The sequence below is a fragment of the Cololabis saira genome, chromosome 13 (genome assembly GCF_033807715.1).
Source record: "Cololabis saira isolate AMF1-May2022 chromosome 13, fColSai1.1, whole genome shotgun sequence".
In the NCBI taxonomy this organism is placed as follows: Eukaryota; Metazoa; Chordata; class Actinopteri; order Beloniformes; family Belonidae; genus Cololabis; species Cololabis saira.
In genome coordinates this window covers 6,626,947-6,653,429 of record NC_084599.1, presented here as the reverse complement: position 1 = coordinate 6,653,429, position 26,483 = coordinate 6,626,947, and the positions used below count along the sequence as shown (strand labels likewise).

General features: G+C 44.5%; 1 protein-coding gene across 3 annotated transcripts; it reads right to left on the bottom strand.

The window, feature by feature from the left end:
- Positions 1 to 2,521: 2,521 nt before the first annotated feature.
- misp (mitotic spindle positioning) lies at positions 2,522 to 25,511 on the bottom strand. Of its 3 annotated transcripts, XM_061737509.1 has the most exons (6): positions 25,397 to 25,511; positions 21,112 to 21,222; positions 11,928 to 13,803; positions 10,873 to 11,051; positions 7,249 to 7,287; positions 2,522 to 2,916 (listed from the first exon to the last, which is right to left on the bottom strand). In XM_061737509.1, the coding sequence occupies exons 2-6, from the start codon at positions 21,181 to 21,183 to the stop codon at positions 2,827 to 2,829; spliced, it is 2,256 nt and encodes a 751-aa protein (XP_061593493.1). In that variant the 5' UTR covers positions 21,184 to 21,222; positions 25,397 to 25,511; the 3' UTR covers positions 2,522 to 2,826. The 3 variants fall into 3 exon arrangements, with proteins under 3 accessions (XP_061593493.1, XP_061593494.1, XP_061593495.1); XM_061737510.1 differs by lacking the exon at positions 7,249 to 7,287; XM_061737511.1 differs by lacking the exons at positions 21,112 to 21,222; positions 25,397 to 25,511 and adding an exon at positions 19,455 to 19,524.
- Between the last annotated feature and the right edge of the window lie 972 nt (positions 25,512 to 26,483).

Below are 26,483 nucleotides of genomic sequence, written 5' to 3'. Positions count from 1 at the left end.
TTGCTCCTTTACTTAACTCTTTGCTTAAATCTCTGATTTTATTAAATAACTAAAAAAGTAATACCTTATTGAGCCATTATGACATTTTTTTTTCCTGAAACCCCTGTTTGATTTATTTATTTCTTTCTTTCACTCCAGATTTATGTATTATTTAGTTATTTATTTTTATTTTTTCTTAAACCCTCTCTTGTAATTACTTACTTTGATTTAATATATATAACTACCCCTGATGTAATTGATATACTTTTATATGTACTGTCAACAATGTGCTGTTTGTTACTGTATACCTGTTGTTTTGTATATTTCAATAATATATTTGTTGAAAAAGAAAAAAAGAAAAAAAAAAACCTGAAAAGAAAATCTCAAATATGGTCAGCTATTTGAAAGTGAAAACTAGAAAAAAAAACAAATGTATATATATATAAGAACTAAAATCTTTGTTGGAGGATTAGCGGGAGGTGCTTTAAGAGACCGACTTGCTTGACGTGTTCAAGAACCGATGGTACCGAGGGACCAGCGTTCTGCATCAAGTGACAAATGTTCCAACTTCCAAGTTGAAAGCAATGTGCATGGAAAAGTTGCAGCTCCTCACTAAACCAAAATGTTATGTATAATTATGGGCGTGTTCTTTTGATTGATGGTTGATGCAGCTAATGGCTCGCTGTCATCACTTTAGTTAATTACTGTGTTGTTAATCTAAATAAAAGATCACTGACTGGTTATAGGTTGGTCTGGAAACGTGCCATGACTGTTGTACTGTCAAACAGTTTTATGTCTTTGAATAACCAGCATTAAAAACTGAACTGAAGTCATAGTTGCCAATGGTTGAAGGCAGGAACATACTGCATCACTTCCTGTTCTCCTGGCATTTGTGTTGCAACTCTGCATAATTTAAAGTGCAATCAAAAAGAATATAATTATATAGTTCACGCCATACTACAGGCTCTTGTAGCTAATATCAAAGGACATTTTATTAAATGAGTCAACAATACACCCCAACTCCAACTCGCCAACCTTTATTTGTAAATCAGGGAAACCTCATAAAAATACAGATTAAAAAATAAAACTGTACATAATCATAAGTGATTTAAAGGCAGTTTCCTTAATTTCAGATCTTTTCAGTCCAAATCTATTAGTTAATGATTTGATTTATGATCATAAAATTGATTTCATCTTGCAGAAACCTGGCAGCAGCAGCAGGATCATATCGTTTTCACGTTCCTCATTATCAAAACGGCTTATTATTAATCATTAATAGAAGAGAATAAAACAGAGCCAGGGTTCTGATGAGCCAGCGGCTGACTAATAGTCTGAGTAGTCCTCGGCCTAGGAAAAGACCTGGGATTACCTCACTCTTTTTAATCCTAGACTAAAGAATCCTAGATCCAAATTGGAAATCACAATTTTTATTCTGAGTTTATGTCTGGATTCTAAGACTTTTTTTCTCAGTAAGTGCAAAGTATGTCACGATGTGGGGAATGTAGGAGACTGAGGGGGCAGGAGTTCCAGACAAAAGTATTTTATGAAGAAAAGTTCTGCGGCCTGTGACGGTTCTGGCCAGTGACCATCCTAACCTTGGCAATTATCATGGTGATGCTGACTAGTGACGTTTCTGACCAGTGACGGCCCTTAAACATCTACATTGACAAAAAATATATGTAGATATATAGGTGTATATTATGGATATAGATATGTTAGGTATGTATATGGATATATTGAGTTGTATTATACGTACAGTATTTGTGTATCTATATCTCTATTCATATATATGGATTTATAGTTATATGTAGATATGTTGATATATTGATTTATGGTAGTTTTTATGTATATAATTGGAGGTAAATATATGAACTGGTATATATAGCATATCTACTCTTATATACCGTAGTTAATCAAGTATATCGTTATATCATTGCTGTCTATTGTTCTCTATTATATTATAGTTTTTTTGTAAAGTAATGATAATGTAATACTATACATTATAATTACTTCTATTATTACATACGTAATAATGGTGGGCATTTGTTTTGTTTTGTTTTTGTTTGCTTTGATTTGTTTTGTTTTTGACTATATTTATATATACTTATAATTTAGTATTATAAAACTATATTGAATATATATATATACATAATATATATATTATGTATATATATATATATAATATAATATACTATTCAATATATTGAATAGTATATTATATTATATATATATATATTTGTAGTTTATTTTTTTTACTTTTTTGTATTCTTTTTTTTTAACATGCATGTTCAAAATAAAATCTTTAAAAAAAAAAAAAAAAACCCCAAACAGCTCCAGAGTCTTGTTAAAGTCTGTGTCGGCCCTAAATACCTGTAGGAAGTCAGAACTTTGAAGAACGGCCACATTATCCAGACCCGTCCATGCTCTCTGTTTTCCAAAGTTTGTCTTGCTTGTAGCACACGACACACAAATGATCTCTGACAGACACAAACCTACAGACCGGTTTTAGGGGCAGTTCTTTGGACAAACAGCAGGAGAAATGTGAGAACAAAAAAATAGTTTTATTCTTTCTTCATTTCTAGATTCATCAGCTTCAAATCATCAGCAACTACAAAGTCCAGTTGTTTTGATATCAGGTTCAAAGTCTGTCGACCAAACAAGCACCGGCGGTCGTCTGAAGGCGTCTGCTCTACTCAGAAGCTGATTGGACGAAGCGAGTAGCCATTCAGGAGCAGCCTGCTCTATTCAAAACGTCCCGTCTCAGCTCACTCTGCTGCTGAAGTCCTCAGGGTGGACCGTCCCCACAGGTCTGGACCCGGCTCCGGTCCAAACCCGGCCCTGCAGGGCTCACTCGTCGTCCTGGTTAGCAAACACGCCGGCCTCCCAGCGCAGGGCTCGCTGGCTCTTATGCCGAACGACTCGAGTCGACTCCACCAGCTGAAACAAGAAGGAAGAAACCCATGAGTCCGGAGAGACAGAGATACTAGAGAGACCAAGACGCCAGAAACAGAAGACACTGAAGACACTGAAGACACTGAAGACACTGAAGACACTGAAGACACCAAAGAGACTTAAAGGAGCATGAGGCTCCTTTTAAGAAATGAGACTCTCTAGCGCCACCCTTCGCCACGGCGGCCATTGGGGGTACTGCAGCCAACAGTGAAGCCGGCACGGGAGAACGGGGAGAACGTGCATGCAGCGTCATGTGACGTCACATCCGCAGCCCAGCGCGGGAAATTCGGCCCCACAATTGCAGCACATTTTGCAGCACACAGCCTGTTCAAGGCAAAGGAGAGATACGCTAGAGGGCTCATTCTTTTTGGTTTGGAACGCTTCATCTGACATTTTTACTAAAAAAATTAAAACGTATACAAATTTTTTATCATAAATCCTGCCTCAATCCTGCCTCATGCTCCTTTAAGTTGAGGAGACAAAAAGACCAAGAGGGAAGTATTGAGTTTGACACGCAAGTAAAAACCCTGCAGTTTCTTTCTTGACCACTAGGGTCCGGCTCCAGCAGGGAAAAACACATTTGTACCCCATCAGGTGACATTATATCGAACAATATATGATTATAAACAATAAATAATATAAACAATGCATTTATGTACAACGAGGGGAGTTTTCTTCTGCTTGACAGCTGGCTATGGTCATGCTTTTGGGTCTTGTTAGGATTTTATGAAATTGTTTAAAGGTTTGAAGGGTTTTTCTATAAGACTACACTGGTGGTTGCTCTCAACGCAGGAACACATCCTGGTTTGTAGGACTAGATTGTTTAGATGAGTTCTTCTTTAGGTGAAGACAAAGAAGAGAAACAGATTTAAAACAGATTGGTTCCATTCTGTTTTTCTCAAAGTTTTAGTGATCTTAGGTATTTGCTGATTTAGCTTCTCAAGTAAGAAACAATCAGCAGGATATATTGTATATGGGTGAAAGTGTAACATGTTTAGGTTTCTTTCCCCCACAGATGTCTCCACAGATAAAGTTCAACATTCACACCTATAATGTACAAAACACCCCCCTTTTCAGTATAAATAGGCCTGGATTGATGACCACAGTGTGCATTTCTCTCCTACCTCTGTGGTTTGAGAAAAGTGAACCTCCGGCTGGAAAAAATTGTGCAAGATATTATAAAAGCTTGTATTAACATTTGATTCTGTTCATCTGGTTTTCTTATGGTGCACCAAACAAACTAACTAAGATCTTTCAGTCTGTAGAGGACCTTATTGATGATCAGATGATCCTGTTGAGGAGAGGAGCTGTCTAATGTCTCACAAGCTGTGGTGTGGAAGTCCTTAATCCAGCAGTGGAATTGTCGCACGGGAGTGGGATGCATCCTCTGCACACCTGTTTTTCTGGTACACAAACTGGAAGTGGTCCAGGTTGGCAGGGTGTGCCATTACCAGCATGAGAGCAGCCGGCCAGTACGGTAATCCCCCGAGCCTGAGACTGTTGAGTTCTCCAGGCAGGTGGGGAGTCTGCTCCATCTGGACCAGTTACTTTCCTCCTGTTGATGTTGAGCCGGGCCTTAACCTGCAACTGGGGCGCTTCCAACAGCTGTCTTTGATCCTGGGGGGAGCTGGAGGAGGGGGATGATTGTGAAGGAGTGTTGGAAGTGTCATTTCCACACTGCTGGTACCATCCTCCATGCAGGACAATAAAGAGTTCAGCCAGTGTATGTAGAAGGAGGACGGGGTAAATGTACCCAGTAGCGGGGCATATGACCGGGCCCTTTGCAGCCTGTAGCCTCTCGTCTCATGCCGATGTTTCACGAAAGCGTTTCGGTTGGCAAAAAGCCAACAATGCTCACAGTAACAGCAGTCTAATTTCATCTGCGTGGAAATTACATTCCAACTTTTGTGGTGGAGCTGTAATAACTTTCTGAAAAACAACGATCATCCTTATCTGTGGGAAATAGACCTTTGGGTCTGCACGGGCCCATTTTAAGGATATATCTCTTGATATTGGCATCCACAATGTTTTCAGAATAATTTTCCTGATCAGTTGGAAAACGCTCCAGAGGAGCAAATGCCTCTAGCTTGGACAATTTGGCTTTTTCTTGCTCCCTTTTTTCTTTTTCTCTGCGTTTTATCGCTCCCCTTTGGTGTTTATAACCCCCGCTCATGTTTAGGCTGTAGGATTACTGCTCTGTTGACAAGTGATCCATGACGGATGACGTTGATAGACGGCTGTTGATGACCAACCATTTTACCCAAATCACATTTGGAGATTCACTTGCAATTTTTGTTTTAAAGGGATTGTGACATGAAAAACAAATTTTTCTTGATTTTTTGTGTTTTGTTGGGTGTCTTGACATCAATTACACCCAAAAAACAACGAACTTTTAACATTCAGTGTATTGTGTGCTTTCTGGGATTTTCCGCATAACTGTGCAAAAACGGCTCATCTGGTTTGGTGGCGGATCGTTACGTATAGACCCGCTAAATCACCGCCCCCTCCACCCAGCTCCCTGTCTCCTCTCCTCTCCAGCGCACCATAAAGGCTGATTTATGGTTCCGCGTTACACCGACGCAGAGCCTACGGCGTAGGGTTACGCGGCGACGCGCACCGTACGCTGAACCCTACGGCGTAGGGCTCTGCGTCGATTTAACGCGGAACCATAAATCAGCTGTTTAGAGCCTCTTTTGTTCTAATCACCGGAGGAAAACTGCTAAGAACACCCGCGGCCACTGACTGGACTTAAGATAAGGTGACACTGCTGCTTGCATGCCTTTATTTTTATGATTGTTTGCTGTGGTTCGCCGTGCTGCTTTTCTGTGCATGCTTCGCCTGTCGCTCCCGGCTCTCTCCGACGCCGCTGTGAGCGTATGGCTGGAGGAGGAGGAGGTTTGGAGGAGGAGCGGAGCAATGATTGACAGGAAAGGGGGAAAATGAAGCATTTTTCACGGCGCAAAAAAACACTGTAATAAAAAGCCAGGAAAAGAGTACTAGAGTGAATATTTTCTTGTTACACTCTTTTAGACACATTTGAGGGATGTTGGCCAAGACTTTTAATAGTGTTAAAAGCATGTTAAAAATGATGTCACAATACCTTTAATGTTAACTGTGAATGACACACAAACAGAAATAAAACACCTTTAAAAAAATCAATAAATACACAATGTAGCAACAAATAAAAAAAGGTATAAAATTGTATAAAAAATATAAAAACTATAAGTAACATGACGAATAATCAGTAACAGCTTGGCGATAAGGTGGATAACTGTATCAAAAGTGTTAGTTTGACAGTTCCAGATCTTTGCTGCAGCAGAACAAAATGAATTTTGTCCAAAAATAGTGAGGAACTTGATATAGTGACTTGATGTTACGTTCTGTTAGCCGGCTGAAGAAGAGAAGACGAATACAAATGTGTTTTTCCCCAAATGGATTTATAAATAAAAAGAACCCAACAGTGGAGACGCCGAGAGGGAAGGGACGACCACCCGACCAATATTTAGAGATGTAAAAACATGCGTCTGTCGCTAAACAAATGGCTGAATGATAAAGAATATCCAATTTATTCTTGATTAAGTGTTAAAGCACAACCGCAGTGTATTAAGGAGCCTAAAAACAGCTGGTAACTAAATCTTTATCTTTAGATTGACAGACTGTTACAACCAGTGCTGCCAAAGTGTTTCCATTTCACTTTTGGGATAAACTGGATTGTGAAAGTGTAAAAAAGATTTTGCGATATTTTTTTTTTTTTTTTTTTTTAATTATAGGCATTTCTATTAAATATTTTTCCTTGCGATATTTAGGTTTTGTTTAAAGCTAAGGTAGGTGTGTTGTAGTCAGCTTCCACATCTGATTGTCTCATCCATTTACCCATTTCTGGATTAACCAGTTTCTACCAAAAAGACTCTAGAGTATGAGCAAGAAAAGGCTTCAAACAGCTCTTTGGAAAACCTGTGGATGACGTCACGGTGGGTGTGAGGGGACAAACCAGATCTGTGTCCAGTTTTGTGTATAGATTGTTTGGGAATGACAAAGGTACATATTTACACAGCACAGACTGAGGAGATGACGGCCACAACAAAGAGATGGATGGACGGACGGACGGACGGACGGACGGACGGACGGACGGACGGACGGACGGACGGACGGACGGACGGACGGACGGACGGACGGATGTTTAATACGGATGAAAGGGATTCATTAACATTGCTGATGGTGTAAATGGCGTAAATGAGGTCGGTGTTGCTGGTGTTGCTGGTTTCCGGTCTAACATCCTGGTGTGGTCATGTGAGTGGCGTGGGCTGGATTCTGTACCTCATTGTTGACGTTGTCGACCAGCTGGATTCCTGCGTACTGAAAAACCAACAGACAGCTATTCAAAAACTCTGAAGGGAAATGTATTGTTGCAGTGGTCATGATTTAAGATGTAAGGCCCAATCCCAATTCTCCTTCACTCGCCCTTCTTTTCTTCACTCGCCCTTCTTTTCTTCCCTACCCCCTAAAAAAGAAGGGGGAGATTTTAGGGCACTTGAAATGTAGGGCACTTGGCCCAGGTGCCTGTCCCAATTCTCCCCCTACCCCTCGTTTTCATCCCTACCCTGATCAGGAAGCAGAGAGCCAAAAGCTGTTTTAATTTCAGCTGTAGCGCTGTTAATATGGCACTTTATTAAGTTTTAATATTTTTTCAGGCGTAAAAGTAACTTTAAGATCCAACCTGGGCTCAGTTTATCCAAATAACCCCTGTTAAGAAATTTGACTCAACGTTTTCGGAGATGAGAAGAGCCCCCGGCCCCGGGGACAGAGGTGGAAAAAGTACAAAAATATTGTACTTAAGTAAAAGTACAAATTTTCTGCTTGAAAATTACTTAAGTAAAAGTAAAAAGTACCCATTAAGAACATTACTTAAGTAAAAGTATAAAAGTACCTCAACTTAAATATAATAAAGTACCAAAAGTACATGGTGTAAAATGTACTTAAGTACAAAAGTAAAAAGTAAAAAGTACAAAGTACAAAGTACAAAATTCAAAGTACAAAATTATTTTCAAAAGGATTGCAAAGAAATGAAGAATCCAAGAATTTGCTTACAACTCTAAGTAATGGTGATATTATTCTGACCCCTTTAGCATTTGTTTCCATTACCCCATTTTAATTTCTCCCTTTGCTCATCACTGCTGCTGTAGCCCATTGGCCCCGCTGACAGGTCCACCCCCAGCCTGTAGTATCCAGTGACAACATTAAGCAACCCCAGCTGATAAAGGATGAGACTTTTGAACTTTTAAATGCCAAAACCACCTTAGAAGGGGTGGAATCAAAGAATGGTGCGCATGGACACGCGTCGGCTGCCGCTCAAGGCTGATTTATGGTTCCGCGTTACACCAACGCAGGGCCCGTACCCTACGGCGAGGCTCTGCGTCGATTTAACGCGGGACCATAATTCAGGCTTCAGTCCTCATCGGTACTCGACGCGACGGCGGTTCCTCCGGCCTTCCGGCCCGCCTCTGCGGCGCAACTCTCCCGGGAGCTGCGGCTCCTTCTCGGTATATTCACGCGCCCCCCTTCCTTCCCGTCCGCCTTATGGTTCTGCGTTAAATCGATGCACACCCTACGCCGTAGGCTACGGCGTAGGGTGTGCGTCGCCGCGTACCCTACGCCGTAGCTCTGCGCCGGTGTAACGCGGAACCATAAATCAGCCCCCGCTGTGCTGTTCTTTAATTTGTAGCGAGTAACGACGTGTCCAATTTTAAATATAGCGGATTAAAAGTACGATTTTTTCCTTGAAAATGTAACGAAGTAAAAGTAAAAGTACAGAAAAATGAAAGTATCAATAAAAGTACAAATTCTCAAAAATCTTACTTAAGTACAATAACGAAGTACTTGTACTTCGTTACTTTACACCACTGCCCGGGGAGCAGCAGCAGCTCACGGCCCGAGAACAGACGTGATCGCTGGGTCGACTCACGCCGTCGTCCCTGTTAAGAGCCGCAGAGCCTACGGCGTAGGTTACGTAACCTACGGCGTAACCTAACAGCCTTTTTTTCCAAGGCGATCTTCGCGAACAACGGACAAAAAAGGGATTATGTACATTCACTGAGTGAATATTATGAAAGTAAAATATATATTTGTCGCTAGAAATGTAATCAAAACGCATTCTTATGCAGAAACTAACTCAAAATATTGATTTTATTCACAAAAAAAATAAGAAATGTCCGCCATGTTTTTTTTTTGGATTCAGTCCGCAAATGACGACGAAAAGCATTCTGGGGAATTTTTATACCCCCTCGTTCGCGAGGTCAGCTTGTCACATCCCTCGATTTGAAGGGGCTATTCTCAGCCCCTCGCCCTCGTTATGCCCCCTCCGCCTAGGTGAAAAGAGGAATTGGGACACCACTACCCTCACGGGAACGCGCAAAATTTAGGGGTAGTGAAGAAAACGAGGGCGAGGGGGTCAATTGGGACGCAGCCTAAGGGTCCATTTTAGTCTTCATCCAACCCTACCCACCTCCTCCAGATCTTCCAGGAGGACACACAATTGTTCCCAGAGCGACTGAGGGATGTAATCTCTGGAGTGTGATTCAAGATTCAAGTCTTTGTTGTCACAGTATTTGCATACGATGAGATTAGAGTTGTACAGGCCTGAAACACCCAGCCAAAGGGGCCTCCTGGAGACATCCTAACTAGCTAAAACCCCCTCACTATCTCCCCTGGACGTGGACGAGCACTGATTCTACTCTGAGTCTCTCTGCAGAGGAAACTCATTTAAAATGTTGTCTCCTCCATCTGGTTCTTTGGTCATTACCCACAGTTCCATAGGTGAGGGTAGGAGCGTAGATCCACTATTAATTACACCAGTCAGACCACATCATCTGTAAATACCAGAGATTTCATGCTGACAATATTTGACCCTGAAAAATTCCATCCATAAAAGTTATAAACAGAATTTGATAAAATGTTCAGTCCTGACAAAGTCCAAAACACAGAGCAAGTCTGACTCAATACCACCAATGCAAACCAGATTCTTGCTCCATTTTTACAGGGACTGGATAGCTCGTAGCAACAGACCTATTGCTATGGCCCAACAGGCTGATGCCCATATGTGGTCATCACACATGACGTAAACTCCTATGCATACTCCAGGAGCTTAGCAAGAGTCCGAGGTTCCACGAACGGGACAGAACCCACATTGTTCTGCCTGAATCCGAGGTTTGACTATTGACTAGACACTGTTGCACAGCAGTGTTGATGAAGGCAGACCTACCAAAGAGTCCAAAGACAAGACATCAGTCAGGTTCAGGTCAGAGAAGACAGCTCCTCCCAATCACGCCCTTCCAGTTAGCATTATCCATGAGACCATTGAAGTCTGCCAGTGGAACAACAGAGTCTCCTTTGGGAGAACTTTCCAGCACACCTGCCAGAGACTCCAAGAAGCTATTTAAAACTGGTGTTTGGTCCAGAAACACAAACAACAGTTAGAAGCTGCCCCCAAGTCTGAAGGGACAGGGACGCTACCCTCTCGTCCACTGGAGAAAACACCAACATAGGGACTAAAAGCCATAGGGGAGTCTCCCACTAGGGGAGTTTTTTACCTGCCATTGTTTATGTAATAACTGCTCGGGGGTCATGTTCTGGGTATGGGTCTCTGGAAAGCGTCTAGAGACAACTCTGTTGTATTAGACGCTATATAAATAAAATTGAATTGAATTGAATTGAATAGGGCAATAACTTAGCCCACCCCATCTCGATGCCTCGCACCATGGGCAACTCCACAGTGGAACAAGGTCCAGCCTTTTCCATTTAGATTGAGGTGAACCTGACTAGATCTAGTAGGTACTGCTCAACTGCCCACACAAATTCAGGTTCCCTCACCCCCCAGAGAGGTGACATCTCATGGGGTGATAAACTGAACACTTCATCGTTTACTGCAGAGGATCAAAGACTCACCGAGTTCTCCTCCTGCTTCAGTTTCGATCGACGCTCCTCGAAGTCCTGCAGCAGAGACTCCGTCAGACCTCGAGGGGCCCGGAGGGCCGGCTGAATCCCCACAGGGGAGGAGGGGGAGGAGGTGAAGGACGGACCGATGGCAGGACGAAGAATGGGGGAGGCCAGATTGACGGGTTTCTCTGAGACACAAGAAGGAAACATGTATGGCAACATTTTTGAGCAGCAGGCGGAACAGTTTCTCTAGCTACTGTGTTGTCACAATGTGTACATGAAAGCACAACTTAAAAGATGGACACATGGGTGCTTCACTTGAAGTTCTGGTTCTCTTTGCAGATGTTCACATTTGGAGGTGTAGAAGCATGCAGTCAGAATGAGATCCAGAGAAAGTTCTGGAAAAGCCTCAGTCCCTCCAACCTCAGCCAGCACCTTTTGATCAGTTTGATCACAACCATGATACCGTCACCAGTGAGCAGCTGCTACCAACATCACACTGTTAGTGGTTTAGAGACTCCAGAGATTGTAACGGTGAAAGATGACCACTCCATCATTGTTCCTGAGATATTTCCTTGTACAAATATCCACAACCCAGCAACTGTTCCACATGGGTGTACCAGAACATCCTGAAGAGGATTCCTCTTCAAAAACCTCTAAACTCTGTTTCACAACAGGAACATCAATCTTGGTCCAGTAAATGGTCAGATATTCTATTCAGATAGTCAGGTATTTAGGTTTTTACTACATGAATCTAAACACATGTGACCTCTAAAAGTGGAAAATGTAGTCATATTTTAGCTGTTTATCTTAATTTACTCTGCTCTGATGATATGATGATATAATTTTCCACTTCTGATGGAATCTTACAAACGTTTTCACATAAACCGGCTAGTTACTGAGATAAACTCATTTTAGATTAGAAATGCAAAAGAATGCAGCTCTTACAACCAGATTTCGACAAACGGCTTCCAAAACTAATTTACAAACACTGATATTGTTGAGCGGAGACCCCTATGTCCTGCAGGTCTGGTTGCCAGGACAGGAGGTCTAAGATTACATACCCAAGTGTGTGGGGGGGTAGAACTGCCTTGTGGCCATCTTTGTTGCCTGATCCATCAGAGGAGCTGGAGTGAAGACCACTTTGCGAGTCTCTTTCCTGGACTCCCTCAGCTCCTGGAGTTCCTGCTCCCGTCTCAAAGCCTCCTCGATCTCCTTCTCGATAAAATCTGGAGCTCCTTGTCCTCTGGACTTCAGGCCGGTGGGCTCCAGATTCTCTCTCCAGGAACGGGACACATCTTCATGGTGAGAGGAGGAGGACGACGATAGCGTATCTTGGTAGAACCGCCTCCTTTCCTGGACCACAGAGTCCTTCTCCGTATAAGAGGAAGTAGACAGATTTGTTTCACGGAACACCGGTTCTTCAGGATGTCGATGAGGACAGCAAGGAGACGGGAAACCTTCATCTCCTGCAGACTCAAACCCAGGCCTTTCTCTGAACCTCCCATCCTCATCTTTTTTCTCCAGCTTCACATCCTGTGTTGGCTCTTGGTACTGTTGCAGGGACTGTCCCTGCTGCTGGGGGTTCTCCCTCCTCTGGGTCTGTTTTTGGACCTCGCTTTGGCCAATGAAGCCCACTTGGTCATTCTCTTCGGCTTGGATGGAGGTCTTATTCAGCTGTAAACGTCTGGTTTTGATTTGGACTATCTCTGCACCAGGATTGCTGTGGCTCAGGCCCCGAGAGCGACGCAGGTTCTTCTCACGTTCCTGAACTAACCGGATCTCCCGTTCGATGGGGGTCTCATTGACCTTTGTGGACTCCCCGGTGCCATCATCGTTGGCGTATCCCACAGACAGCTCTTCTAGACCAGAGTCCAGGTCATCAAAGACACTGCTGTCTTCATGTTGGGTCACCTTGACCAGCTTCTGCTGATTCATCTCTTCTTCTCCTGATGTGAACTTCATTGTGTTGTATCTGTCCTCCTCCACCTTCCTGGCCTCTTTAGAGACTGGGTGGAGACCTGAGCTCAGGCTTGTCCTGGAGGACCTGTTAGAGCTGAGGATTGCTGCAAGCCGGTCCTGCTCCATCTTCAGGAACTGCTGTCGGGCTGCATTGAAGTTAATTTGCTCCACGTCAATGGCGTCAGGTTCGATGGTTTGATGGGGTTCTGCTCCGGAGTTGGCAGGACTGTAGCTCAGACTAAAGCCTTCCATCAGCCTGTCTGCAGACTGGCTTGGATCTGTTGGATTCCTTCTGGGGGCTTGGCTGCGGATTATCTCCTTCCGGAGCTGCTCGTCCTGTTCCTCGCCGACCGGCTCAGTATCGTTGGAGGGACCCAGTTCATAGCGCGAGTCTCCATTGCTCTCTGAGAACAAGCTCTCTGGCTTCTTGTTGCTGCTGTAGGTCTGTAGTTTGAATCCCTGCTCCTCCTTCAGGGTGGCCAGGTAAGCCTGTCGCTGCGGGGACGTCATCCAGGCCTCGTTCTGCTCTGCTTCAGGACTGGTGGGGTCCTCCACAAAGGAATAAAACCCGCACTGAGAGCCAGAAGTGCTGCTGGGGCTGCTGGGATGCCAATCATCGCTGGCACTGCCATCCTCAGACACTGCAACATGCCGGGTCTGGATCAGAATGTTGTGCGACTCCTCGCTGTGGGGTGAAGAGACCACCACCAAGGACTGGTTGTGAGACACAAGGATGCTACCAGGGGGGGTGTCCAGGTCAACCAGGGTGGGGGGGGGGCCAGCAATGGTGCGCAGGTCTGATGGTTGCAACAGGGGCGAGAGAGGCTTCAGCTCCCACAGTTTTGGGTTACTGTCCATGTCTGCAGAGGGCGCTATGGAGTCAGGACGGGGTGGAGGCTCAGGTGGACGATGTAGATAAACAGAACTCGGAAAAGAGGGAGGAGTCAAATCATCCTGATGGTCAGCGCTTGAGAGTCTCTGAAATGACAGGGTGAAGAAGACAGTTGCTCATGTGCTAACAGATTGTCTTGTTAACAGAAATTTGAGTCTTATAATAATTTTTCATGAAAACATAATTAAAATGTACTTATTATAGTAACAGAAAAGTTAATTTCTTAACTGCAGCTCTACATTTTCTCCTGTGTTTGGGATCACTTCCTGTCCCATTACACAGTTTTAGCTGGTCTTTAATGTCCTCACATGTGTCTCTAGAAGACTCTGGTCTACAGACGAGTTTATGGTCCACTCAGTGACTGACAGGTGTCCAGATCCCAGACCCAGACCACCACCCTTTCACCACCCACTTGACAGTGGGCTTGGGGTGTTTCTGCTGAAATGTTGTGTTTGGTTTTCTCCAAACGTGGTTCTGCACATTCAGACCAAACAACTCCACTTGGGTCTTATGTGTCCACAGGACGATGTTCAAGAAGTTTGATGGTTTGTTCTGACACCCCGGTGTTACTTGGGACATCCATTCCTGGGAGGATTGACAGCTTGCATCCATCCATCCATCCATCCATCCATCCATCCATCCATCCATCCATCCATCCATCCATCCATCCATCCATCCATCCATCCATCCATCCATCCATCCATCCATCCATCCATCCATCCATCCATCCATCCATCCATCCATCCATCCATCCATCCATCCATCCATCCATCCAAGAACCTTCTGTCTGTGAGGCGACAGTGCTAACCACTCTGGAAATGGTTTTACAAGCATCTCCAGATTGATATGCATAAGCAGATACTTCTCTAATGGCCCTTTTCCACTAGTATCTACTCAGCTCGCTTCTACCCGCCACACACCCGTCTTGCACTTTTGCACTAGGGGCTGAGGCGGGGCGAGCCGCTCCAAGCAGATACTTTTTCTGTAACCATTCTGGCGAGGTTCTAACCGGGCTGAGCCGGCACTATATCCGACGTCATCACATTACAGGCAGCTGATTGGTCAGGGGGCGGGGCCGTCAGACGTCTGAATCAGGAAGTAGGAGTCAGCGCGAGAACAACTGGCGGGTCGCGGCGATTTTATTATAAAGCGCAAACGTCTGTTTGGTGATCCAACTCTGAGGTGCAGATGTTCATAAACATGGTGGCTGAGGAGAGAATTAAAAAAGGGATCTAGACGGGCGATAAGGAACGATCAAATCCACAGGCGCTCTGTTTTACTCTCAGCCGCTCACGGCTCCAGCTGATTTCTCATCAGCGCCGACACAAACAAAGCGGTTGCGCAATCGAGTACGTCACAGCAGCTTCACCCAAACCTGCCCACTTCTCCCCTGGCTGTGGAAAAACAGGGACAAAATGGGTAGATGCGGGTAGAAGCGTGACGAGCCGAGTCGGGCTGAGTAAGTACTAGTGGAAAAGCGCCATAAGACCACTGCGCATTTCTTTCCCTCTTGGCATTGTGTAAACACACACCTGAATGCTCCAAGAGAGCAAATTGCCAAGACATCTTCTTCAGAGCTCACCACCTGATGATGGGGGGGTGTGGGGGTAGTTAGTATTGTTTACATTTTTTTCTTCTCTTAGTCTTCAGTTTTTGTTAAATAACAGTGTGGTTAAAGAAAATAAATGTTATGTTGTTGTTTATCTAAGGTGTTTATCTGCATAACAAAACCCAAGTGTAACTGATCAATAAGAACCAGAACCAGATACATAGTTCCAGGCACCCTCTTTGCAAAGCATTAAGTGTGAGCTCAGCAGTTTATAATTCATATAAGAGTCGAGGTCACGTGACTTCTCGTAACTGCAATAAGTCGGGTATCAACTTATCAGGAAATATCACCTCATTCAGCAGCTGAGATTGATAAGTGATCGGTCATTGGCACCAGGAAGGAGGAACCAGGAGGGAGGAGCGATCGGACCCAGTCTGGTTTAATCCAGTTCAGAGAAATCATAAAGCCAGAGTTTAGATCATAAACCAGGAAGGTGAATTTGGAGCAGGTTGAAGGTTCAAACACGCTCATCAAACCATTAAACCTGAGTCACCACGACCTGAACGTAGCACAACTGAATGCACATCGGTTTCTGCCTATACTGTACACAAATCTGTGCACTTGTTCCCACACCCGTACATATACGTGTATGTGTACACCTGCACACACAACTGTTTACACACTTGTACACACACCTGTGCACACATCTGTATACAGCTGGTTGAAAAAACTCTCAGTTAGCAGGAGTTTATAAGATGTTAATGAAAACTCCAACGATGCTGATGCAGAACGCCTGGATCGAATTCAATTTACCGGGTAATTGCATTTATACGGCATCTATTACAACAGAAGTTGTCTCTAGGATCTTTCCAGAGACCCAGAACGTGACCCCCAAGCAATTATTACATAAATCTGGATCATAAGGGGGGACCCTCCTGCTGAAGGCCAGCTGGGCAGAGCAGGAAAAGAGAGACCAGACAGAGAGAATGAAGAACATCTGAACAGACCATTTGGACAGAACACTGGAGGGCATCCAAGGACTGCCTCCTCGGTTGGATTTGTGGGATTTTGAGTTTTCCAAAGGTTTGGTGATCACGTGATAATCATGTCTGCTCATTTAGAAATGTGTACTGCATCTCATCATAACACCTTACAAATAAAAAGGATGAGTAGTGTTAAATAAGTTAGCTTTTCTACTTCCTATCAAAACATTTCCTTGTTCATGGGTCATATTTCTTCTGAAACTCATCATTGCGTACCCACAGTCTCCCCAGGTGACTGTACCGTAGAATAGTGGAAGATGGGGCCATCGGTGGTGTTATTTTGAAACTCCACAGTCCCCACTACACCATTGTCATGTCTGACTTCCTGCCTTCTCCATCTGCTGAAACGAAGCACCAACAACCTAACTTCTGTAGTGACGCCAATGAGGAAGAAGTAATAAATGAAGTAAAGTGAAGAAACCTCCTGTACACACAGAACCTCACAGCTGCTCTTGACAGAACCTTAGAGGTCCCACTCATGGAAGTTCCCAGCGGTTGCAGACTGGCCTCCCAGCCTTGGCCTTCGTCTCCCGCCCCCCTATCCTTGTGATCTTAACCTCAGCCTCCTGGTCTCGGTCTCCTAGCGCCAGCGTCCTAGTCCTGGCTTCCTAGTCTTTGTTAGTCCCAGCTACCTAGTCAAGGCCTCCAAGCCTAGTCTCAACCTGCGGCCTCTCTAGCCCAGTGGTTCTCAAATGGGGGTACGCATATCCCTGGGGGTACGTGAAGGCACTACAGGGGGTACGTGAGACTTTAAAATATACATATATTTAAAATGTAGCATCCATGCAAAAATCCTTTAAAAATAAATATTTCATAAATAATTGAGGAAAATATAAGTCTAAATTCATAAAATTAATTGTATCTTCAGGAGTAGGCTATTCAACTTATTATCCTAAAACCCCAGAGTATCCCCCACACCAGGATGGTTCCACCTAACCTGTCAATCACCTGGCTTCACCTGTCAATCACTTGGACCAACGATGGAGTTGTGGTTGAAGCGTAGCAGCAATGTTTGTTGTATATAAATATAATAAATGTTGTATTTATTTATGTGAACTTTTAGGAATGTCTTGTCTATCTGTTGTGCCTGCGCACTTTATATGTTTCACCGAGGGAAGTGGGAAACGTCCGCTCGATTCCTTGTATGTCTTGACATGTGAAGAATTGACAATAAAGCTACTTTGACTTTTTTTACTTTGATATTTTTATGTTTAATAAATCAGTTACTGATGGCACAGTGCTCTGTTTTAGGTCTTTTTTTTACCAGCTTTGTGCTGGTTAGGGGGTACTTGGCTGAAAAAATATTTCACAGGGGGTACATCACTGAAAAAAGGTTGAGGACCACTGCTCTAGCCCACCGTGGGACCTGCCAACAGTTTTACAGCCCGCTTTCAGCTCATATGGATCAAATAGAGCTGCTGCCTGTGAGTTTAGACGTACAGTTTTCTGGTGCCTTCATCAGTGGACGATCAGCTCTGTCGTCTGTAACCTCTTAATGCTTAGCTGGAGTAGCTGGAGAAAAAAACCCACACAAGGAGACTCCTGCTGGCAGCAAAACCTGGACCTTCTAGCCGTGTGACCGCAGCATTGGCCCTTTAGCCACCGTGTCTGGATGTATTAAATGAAGGATCTTCCAGCTCTGCGACTTCAGTTCCTGAACCAGTCTGGGTCCTCTGAGCTCAGGACCACCGGATACATGACCAACCAATCAGAGAGAAGTCATGTGACATAGGTGGCGCTACTACAGACTAGTATCAACTAAAGACGTTAATGTCTGCAGTGGGACGTTGGCGGCTGCTGCTGGTTTCATGATTGAACCTTCAGCCAGGGTGTTGCGAGTGACTCTGCAGCCATCTTGCTCGCTTTCGCTTGTTATGGCGCTTTTCCACCAGTACCTACTCAGCCCGACTCCGCTCTCCTCCACTCAGTTTGGTTATTTCCCACTAGGGGTCCAACGTGCCGAGTAGATACTTTTTCTGTAACTATTCTGCCGAGGTTCTAAGCTGCTGAGTCGGCTGTATCTGACATCATCACACTACAGGCCACCGATTGGTCGGGGGGTTGGAGTCAGACGTCTGAGTCAGGATGTGACATCAGAGAAAGAGACTGACGGATTCTTGTTCATTTTATTCAACAGCAATGGCGGCAAAAGTCTGTTTCATGATCCAACTCTGAGGGTCAGATGTTCATAAACCTGGTGCTGAGGAGAGAATTAAAAAGGGATCTAGACGGTGATAAGGAACGACCAGATCTACCAGGAGCTCTGTCACTTCATAGCTGTTCACGGCTCCAGCTGACTTTTCAGCAGCGCCAACTTGATATCAAACACAAGCCACAGACCCAGCAGCACATCTATCATCTCCTCCAGGTTCTACATCTTTAGTGTTGTTGTCTCCTTCCTTTAGATACACAATCAAATACGTCACAGCAGCTTCTCTCCAACCTCCTACTTCTGCTCCAGGTGCTGAATTGTTATGGAAAAGAAACCAGGCTGAGCTGAGTTGAGTCAAGCCGAGTAGGTTCTAGTGGAAAAGCGCCATTAGTTATCACATAAAGACCAGCCCTCTTTGTTGTGATTGGTTCGGTACATTCTTTATCGACGGCTGGGGCGGGAGGAAGTACCGGACCTAGTTTGACCTCCAGAGGAGTTCAGGTGTTGGGAGAAGCAGAGCCCCAACAGAGCAGGAGTGGAGCTGCACTCAGAACCAGAGTTGCTGCTGGTGCTGGTTAGTGAGTGAGTGAGGGTTCATCTGCAGAGAAGCCTCAGAAGACAGTGAGCTGTCTGCGACTGATAAGCTGCTCCTCCTGCTGCTGCGGCCGCCTGATAGCCTCCCGCTGTTTACCACGACCGACCGACCGCGGGGACGACACCTGACAGCTGAGCTCTGCAGTCCCAGAGGCTTCAGGACAACACGAGCGGCTTCATGCTGCTGCCGGCGGTTTGTGGCTGCCGTGACCTGCAGGAGGCCTTCACACAGGAAACCACAACACCAGTGAACTTTGATCTGCACAGCAGTCGGAGCAGAGAGACGCGCAGAGACACATGGAGAACACACCGGTCTCCCTCTTCCTCTCCGTTATTGTTATTAGTGACTGATTGATCAGGTTCTTGACTGAAATGTAAAGTTTGAAGCTGGTTTCTTACCTCAACTCAGTTTCCTGTCAGCAGCTCGAACACTCTGAAGTACAAGCCAGATGATGAAGCAAAGGTCATCTCTACAACCAGAACTGGCCCCACCCCCCACACGACCCTGCCAGTAGATAGGCCCCGCCCACACGACCGGACCAGGAAGTTCATATTGTGATGGGGATGATAACCTACAGCTTCATCATCTTATGTCACCATTTCATAAGAAACAGACAGAACTGACCCCTGAGCTGACAGGAAGTACTTGCACATTAGAGTACTCAAGTACTAAAGTAATCATGTAAGTACTCCGATGTACTCTACTGACATACTGGTGTACTTGAGTACTCAAGAACTCAACGACTCACTACGGAAGCACTCAGATACTCACATTATACTCCAATACTCAGGTTTACAAGGGCTCCAGTAGAGGTGGTGCTATCTGGGGTTTATTACTCTAGATCAGGGGTCACCTGGTGCTGGAGGTCACCGATCCAGCCTGCTTCAACACACCTGATTCTAACCAATACTCCTCATCAGCTCGTCATCGAGGTCTGCACAGCTCTGCTGATGACACGGCCATGTGTATCAGGGTGTGGGGAAGCAGGGAGACACCTAAAACCTGCAGGATAGGTGCTCTCCAGGACCAGGGTTGGTGACCCCTGCTCCAGATCATCAGCAGAAATTACTACGCTGCCCTCTACTGGTCAAACATGTGTAGTGAACACACATCAACCCGGACAAACCCTGCATTTCCTCTACTGACCACTAGGGTCTGGGTCCAAACCCACAGTTCATTAAAAAGCCATCGTCTAAATCCGCTGCAGAGGTGGATAATCCAGGTAGGGTTGCCAACCGTCCCTTGAAAAATGGAATCGTCCCGTATTTATAAACTAAAGTACACATCCCGTATAACGAAGTATAACGAAGGTAACAAAGTATTTGTACTTCGTTACTTGACACCTCTGAAACCAAACCAGTTTTTGTACCAGACTTTAAATATGTTTATTAAATATGTCAGTGGAGATTGACTCTCTTTTGCAGCCAGACCCTATCAGTCAGTCGAGAAACTGCGATGAATCTTCCACATGATCCTCAACCTGAAAATTAAAGGAGCATGAGGCAGGATTGAGGCAGGATTTATGAAAGAAATTCGTAAACGTTTTAAGTTTTCTAGTAATAATGTCAGATGAAGTGTTCCAAACCAAAAAGAATGATCCCTCTAGTGTATCTCTCCGTTGCCTTGAACAGGCTGTGTGCTGCAAAATGTGCTGCAGTGCTGGGGCCGAGTTTCCCGCGCTGTCCTGCAGATGTGACGTCACATGACGCTGCATGCGCGTTCTCCCCGTTCTCCCGTGCCGGCTTCACTGTTGGCTGCAGTACCCCCGACGGCCGTCGTGGTGAAGGGTGGCGCTAGAGAGTCTCATTTCTTAAAAGGAGCCTCATGCTCCTTTAAGTGGTTGACGCTTGGTCTGGATCCAGACCCTAGTGGCCAGTGGAGGAACTGTAGGTCTTCTGCTTCAACTCAACCCAGAAGTTAAAATGATGGCACTTGTTTGTTTCAAAGATAACTCATTACACTCACATGACTCCTCCTGTCTTAGCTCATCTCAGTTTAGCCCCTCCCAACCAGAGCAGAGCAGAGGAAACGTGACTTGGGCAGGGCGGGTCTCACCTGTGATCTTAACTGTGCGTTATGGTCCAGAGTGTGAACCAGAACCTTCCAGGGTGGGGTGTACCGGAACATCCTGAAGCTGGACCGGCCCGGGTTGCTGCTGCTTCTGGTCTAGAAGAGGATAAGGATGAAGAGGATGTCACACTGTCAGTCATCAGGAACCTCGTAGGTCTGATCCTGAGACAGACCTATCAGAATTATTGATCAGGTTCAGTTTTGTTTTGATGTTCAACCAGAAACAACAGTGTAAACAAAACATGAATACAAATCTGGAGTCGCAGACTTTGTAAAAAGAACTGGACACACATCCAGATGTTTCTAAAGAGATGCCTTGAAGTTTCCTTTTTGGGTCTCTGGGGGGCGTCATACTGGTAGTAGCTGACTAACCCACCGCGGATAATCCACAGATAGGCTTATACAGGGGTCGGCAACCCGTGGCTCTAGAGCCACATGCAGCTTTTTAGCGCCGCCCTAGTGGCTCCTGGAGCTTTTTCAAAAATGTTTGACCTTTTTTTCCCTTTTTTTCTTTTTTTCCTTCTTTTTTTCCCTTTTCTTCCTTTTTTTTCCTCAACATTTCGACTTTTTTCACGAAATTTTGACTATTTCCTCGACATTTAAACTTTTTTCTCAACATTTCGACTTTTTTCTCGAAATTTTGACTTTTTTCTCAAAATTTTGACTTTTTTCTCAACATTTCGACTTTTTTCTCGAGATTGTACTTCAACATTAATCTCGACATTTCGACTTTTTCCTCAACATTTCGCCTTTTTTCTCGAGATTGTACTTCAACATTAATCTCGACATTTCGACTTTTTTCTCGGCATTTCGACTTTTTTCTCGAAGTGCATAATGAAAAAAAAAATCTTCCCCCAGTTATAACTAGATACATGCAGCATGTGTTGCCTTCATTCTAAGACTTATAAAAGACTTTTCATTTTTTGCGGCTCCAGACATATTTGTTTTTTGCTTTTTTGGTCCAATATGGCTCTTTAAACATTTTGGGTTGCCGATCCCTGAGCTAATCCAATGCATCTATAGGTGCTTCAATTGCAAACATGGCCCGCATGAGCTCACACTGCAATAATCAGCTCACTCCGTCCTGGTGGACGTCTGGGAACAGATACCCTGTCAGGTTTTCTATGTGGTCCATCTGAGTTTAAGTGGGCTGTAAAAATGTATCCCAGGTGGGTTCGTCTTCAAGTACCAGGTGGGTTGATCTATAGGGTCCAGGCAGTTATTATAGCTAACGCAAAGACTTAAACTGAAACTAACATTAAAAGATGAACCCTGTGAACTGAAATGAAAATAAAAAGTAAAGATTTTTATCCAACGCAAACTAAATAAAAACTAAAATTAACGATGCAAAATTAACTGAAACGTTAAAATTGTTTTCATTTTCATTTCATGCCTTGGTTTTATGTTTATGTTTGTTCTAGTTATTTTTTGTTTTTTCTAATTGTAATTACTAAAAAGAAAGAATAAAGGATTTCTGTACTGTATGGCACTGTTGATAAAAAATATAGGATGAAAGAATCCTGTCTTTAAATCAATACCTCAAAAACTATAACTAAGACTAAAATTAAACCAAAAACAGATACATTTTTAGAAACTAAACTAAACTAAATCTACGAATGCGCTTGTTAAACTAAGTAAAATTAAACTAAAATAATCAAACAATAAAAATAATTCAAAACTATTCTAACTCTGGATCGGGGATGGTTCATCTATGGTCCAGGGGGAACCATGTCCAAGGTCCCTGCGGGTTTGGTGTGCAGATGCTCTTCAACCCTGGTCCTCAACATCTACTGTCCTGCATGTTTTACATGTTTCCCTGCGTCAACACACTTGATTGTAATAAATGATGGTGATCAGCTTGTCATGAAGGTCTGCACAACTCTGTTATTGACAGTTACTTGTATCATGGTGTGAAACATCTATTCTAAAACTTGTAGGTCAGTACATCTTGAGGACCAGGGTTGAAGCCATCTGGCCTACAGGCTCCAGGGGGGTTCGTCCACCGTCTCCAAGTGGATGCGTTTACATCAGGGGCGTTGGACTCAAGTCCTCGAGTGTCCCAGTCCTGCATGTTTCAGTTGTTTCCCTGCATCAACACACCTGATTCTAATTAACGGTCGTCACCAGCTTGTCATCAACGTCTTGTAAGATCCTTGTGTTCGTTTGTCTGGTGCACCATAACAAAACCAGTGAACGGAATCAAATGTTAATACAAGCTTTTATTATATCATGCACAATTTTTTCTAGCTGGAGGTACATTTTTCTCAAAACACATAGGCAAGAGAGAAATGCACCCGGTCTCATCGATCCAGTCGTATTTATACTACAAAGGGAGGTGTTCTTTATACGTGAACCCCATCTACCAAACATGTCAGACCTTCAGCCGTATATCCCTGTTTATTGCCTCCTATGTCAACCCAGATAACAGATGAGACCCATCAGTGTTAAAACATCTTTTTCTCTTCATTGTCTTCACCTAAAGAAGCACTATTTAGCTTAGTCATAAAACAGGAGTTGACCCTGCAAATAGAGAAAAAACACCAGTGCAGAATCTTATACAAAAACCCTTCAAACTTTTAAACAATTTCATCAAATCCTAACAGTCTGGACATCTTCGTTGATGACACAGCTCCTTGTATCATGGTGTGCTGAAGCAGCATCTAAAACATGCAGGACTGCGGCCCTCGAGGACCAGAGTCCGGCTCCCCTGGTCCCCCCTGGTCTACCTGGTCCAGGCGGGTTCACCTGCAGGGTCCTTAAGGGATCCATGACACCTTGTTGGATTGAGCTATAGGGGCTCGCACCGGTCTCCCTCTCTATCTTTAGATATCTGGAAGACACACCTCTTTTTTCTTCTGAAATCACTTTCTCTTCTAACAAATTAATGTTAATGACTCACCTTATTCTGATAAACTTTATTGAACTTATCAGTTCTGTCTACACTGTCAGGTTTTATTTCCTACACCTTCCTTCAACTGACTGCACGTCCACTTCATGGAAGCTTTCATCTGTGTTGGGAGTTTGGATAAAGGCATCTGTAAATCAGTAAATGTAAGCTAGTCATTAACCTTAGCTGGCTGGTTGTCAACACAAAATCATTTTTACTGCACATACATTTATTGCTGAATATCGTTGGGCCTGATAAGGTACATAAAATTCCCCCGTACAGTTATCATGGATGTGAAATCTCACTACGGACATAAAAACTGTTTTTTTTGTACCAGCCTGCTGTAAAATCGGACATTTGAACCTGGAAGTCAATGGACTCACTGTTGGATCAGACTTTAGTGGTCAGTACAGGGCCTGCAGGTCTGGATCAGACCCTAGTGGTCAGTACAGGGCCTGCAGGTCTGGATCAGACCCTAGTGGTCAGTACAGGGCCTGCAGGTCTGGATCAGACCCTAGTGGTCAGTACAGGGCCTGCAGGTCTGGATCAGACCCTAGTGGTCAGTAGAGGAACTGCAGGTCTGGATCAGACCCTAGTGGTCAGTACAGGGCCTGCAGGTCTGGATCCAGACCCTGGTGGTCAGTACAGGGCCTGCAGGTCTGGATCAGACCCTAGTGGTCAGTACAGGGCCTGCAGGTCTGGATCCAGACCCTGGTGGTCATTTGTAGAACTGCCGTTTCTTTATTTCCACTTTGGACTTTACTCCAAAGTCTGGATGCAGCTGCTCCGACGACAGTGATGTCATCAGTTTACGGTGATGTCATTGGGAACAGCTTCTAGAGAATGTTTCACCAGAGCTTTGCATCCAACTTTGTTTGCATCACTTGGGGATGCAGCAGAGAGGATGAGAGAGGATGGCTTTAAGCGCCACCCCCTGTCACAACAGCTCAGGTATAGTCTCGCACTTTCATGAAACCACCACGATTCTGAGTGATGTGTTTTGTTTAACCAACTGACAGCGAGGGAGGGTGGAGCTGAATCAGGTTAACGGTAATCATATTGACTGATGAACAGAAACTGGTGAGATGAGCTACATTTCCATTTCAGTTCAGTTTTTGAACTCCAAACAAACAGGAAATCCTGTAATCAAGCAAAACCTGTGACACCACCTTCACCGCTGTTTACCTGGTTACTCTACTTACCGTACAAACATTAACTCTGACCAATCCCAGCATGGAGGTGGCAAGGCCAGCATCCAAAACAACCTTGTTTATCAACAATATCACACACACACACACACACACACACACACAGGTGTGTGTGTGTGTGTGTGTGTGTGTGTGGGATGATGTCACACAGCTAAGAAGACACAAACAGACTCACCTGCTGGGAGACTTCGCCCACCGCTGAGGACTGATGCACCCAGGCTGACGGTGCGTGTGTGTGTGTGTGTGTGTGTGTGTGTGTGTGTGTGTGTGTGTGTGTGTGTGTGTGTGTGTGTGTGTGTTGCTGAATGGTGGAATTCACCAGGAATGCTGCTGACTAACAGAAACAGAAACAGACACAGACACGCAGAGTTCCAGAATCCTCTCCAAACTAAAAGCTGGAGTTTCAGCAGGGGGCAGTGCAGAGCTGTGGTCGGGCAGGTTACCATGACGACAGGAGGAATCGGCAGAGGGGGCAGGAGAGGGCGGTGAGTCTATCTGATGTTGTTGCTGTGAAGAACCCTGCTGAACATGTTCTCGTAACGCCTAAAGGCGACGTGACAACAGGTCCAAGCACCAACCATCTCACTTCCTGGAGGAGGCTCATGCACAACTAGGATTCGTTGTAGTTTCTCATCTGACGGCTGGAGGCGTGCTCCAAAAGTGACTCAATCCCCTTTGACCCCCATGTTAAAATGTCCAACTTTAAAGGGGACCTATTATGAAAAACAGGTTTTCTCTTGCTTTAACATATATAAAGTGGTCTCCCCTCAGCCTGCCAACTCAGAGAAGGAAGAAAGCAACCAAATTCTGCAGTGTCTGTACAGCCGCCCGGATGAGCCGTCCAGTGTGATGTGGATCTACGAAACGTTCAGATTCTATGTAAATCGCTCCCGTCGTTAAGTAACGACGGGAGCGATTTACATAGGTTGGCCTCCGATGCGTGAAACCACGCCCACAACTAACTCCGCTTCCGCCATTTTTTCATAGCGGTGTATCACGTCATTCAGGCAGCCAATCAGCACAGAGCCTCATTATCATAGCCCCGCCCACTCAGAATCCTGCATAGATAATGAGGTTAGAGAATGGGAAGATAAAGACATGACTCAGAGGCTGAATTTCTAATTTATTTAGCAAAAAACAATCAAAAGCTTGTTTTTAAGACATTCAAGGCCTGTTTAAAATAGGTATTAGATGCCATAATAGGTCCCCTTTAAATCTTTCAGATCCGACTCCTGCTCTCCTAACCCCTTCATCAATATTTT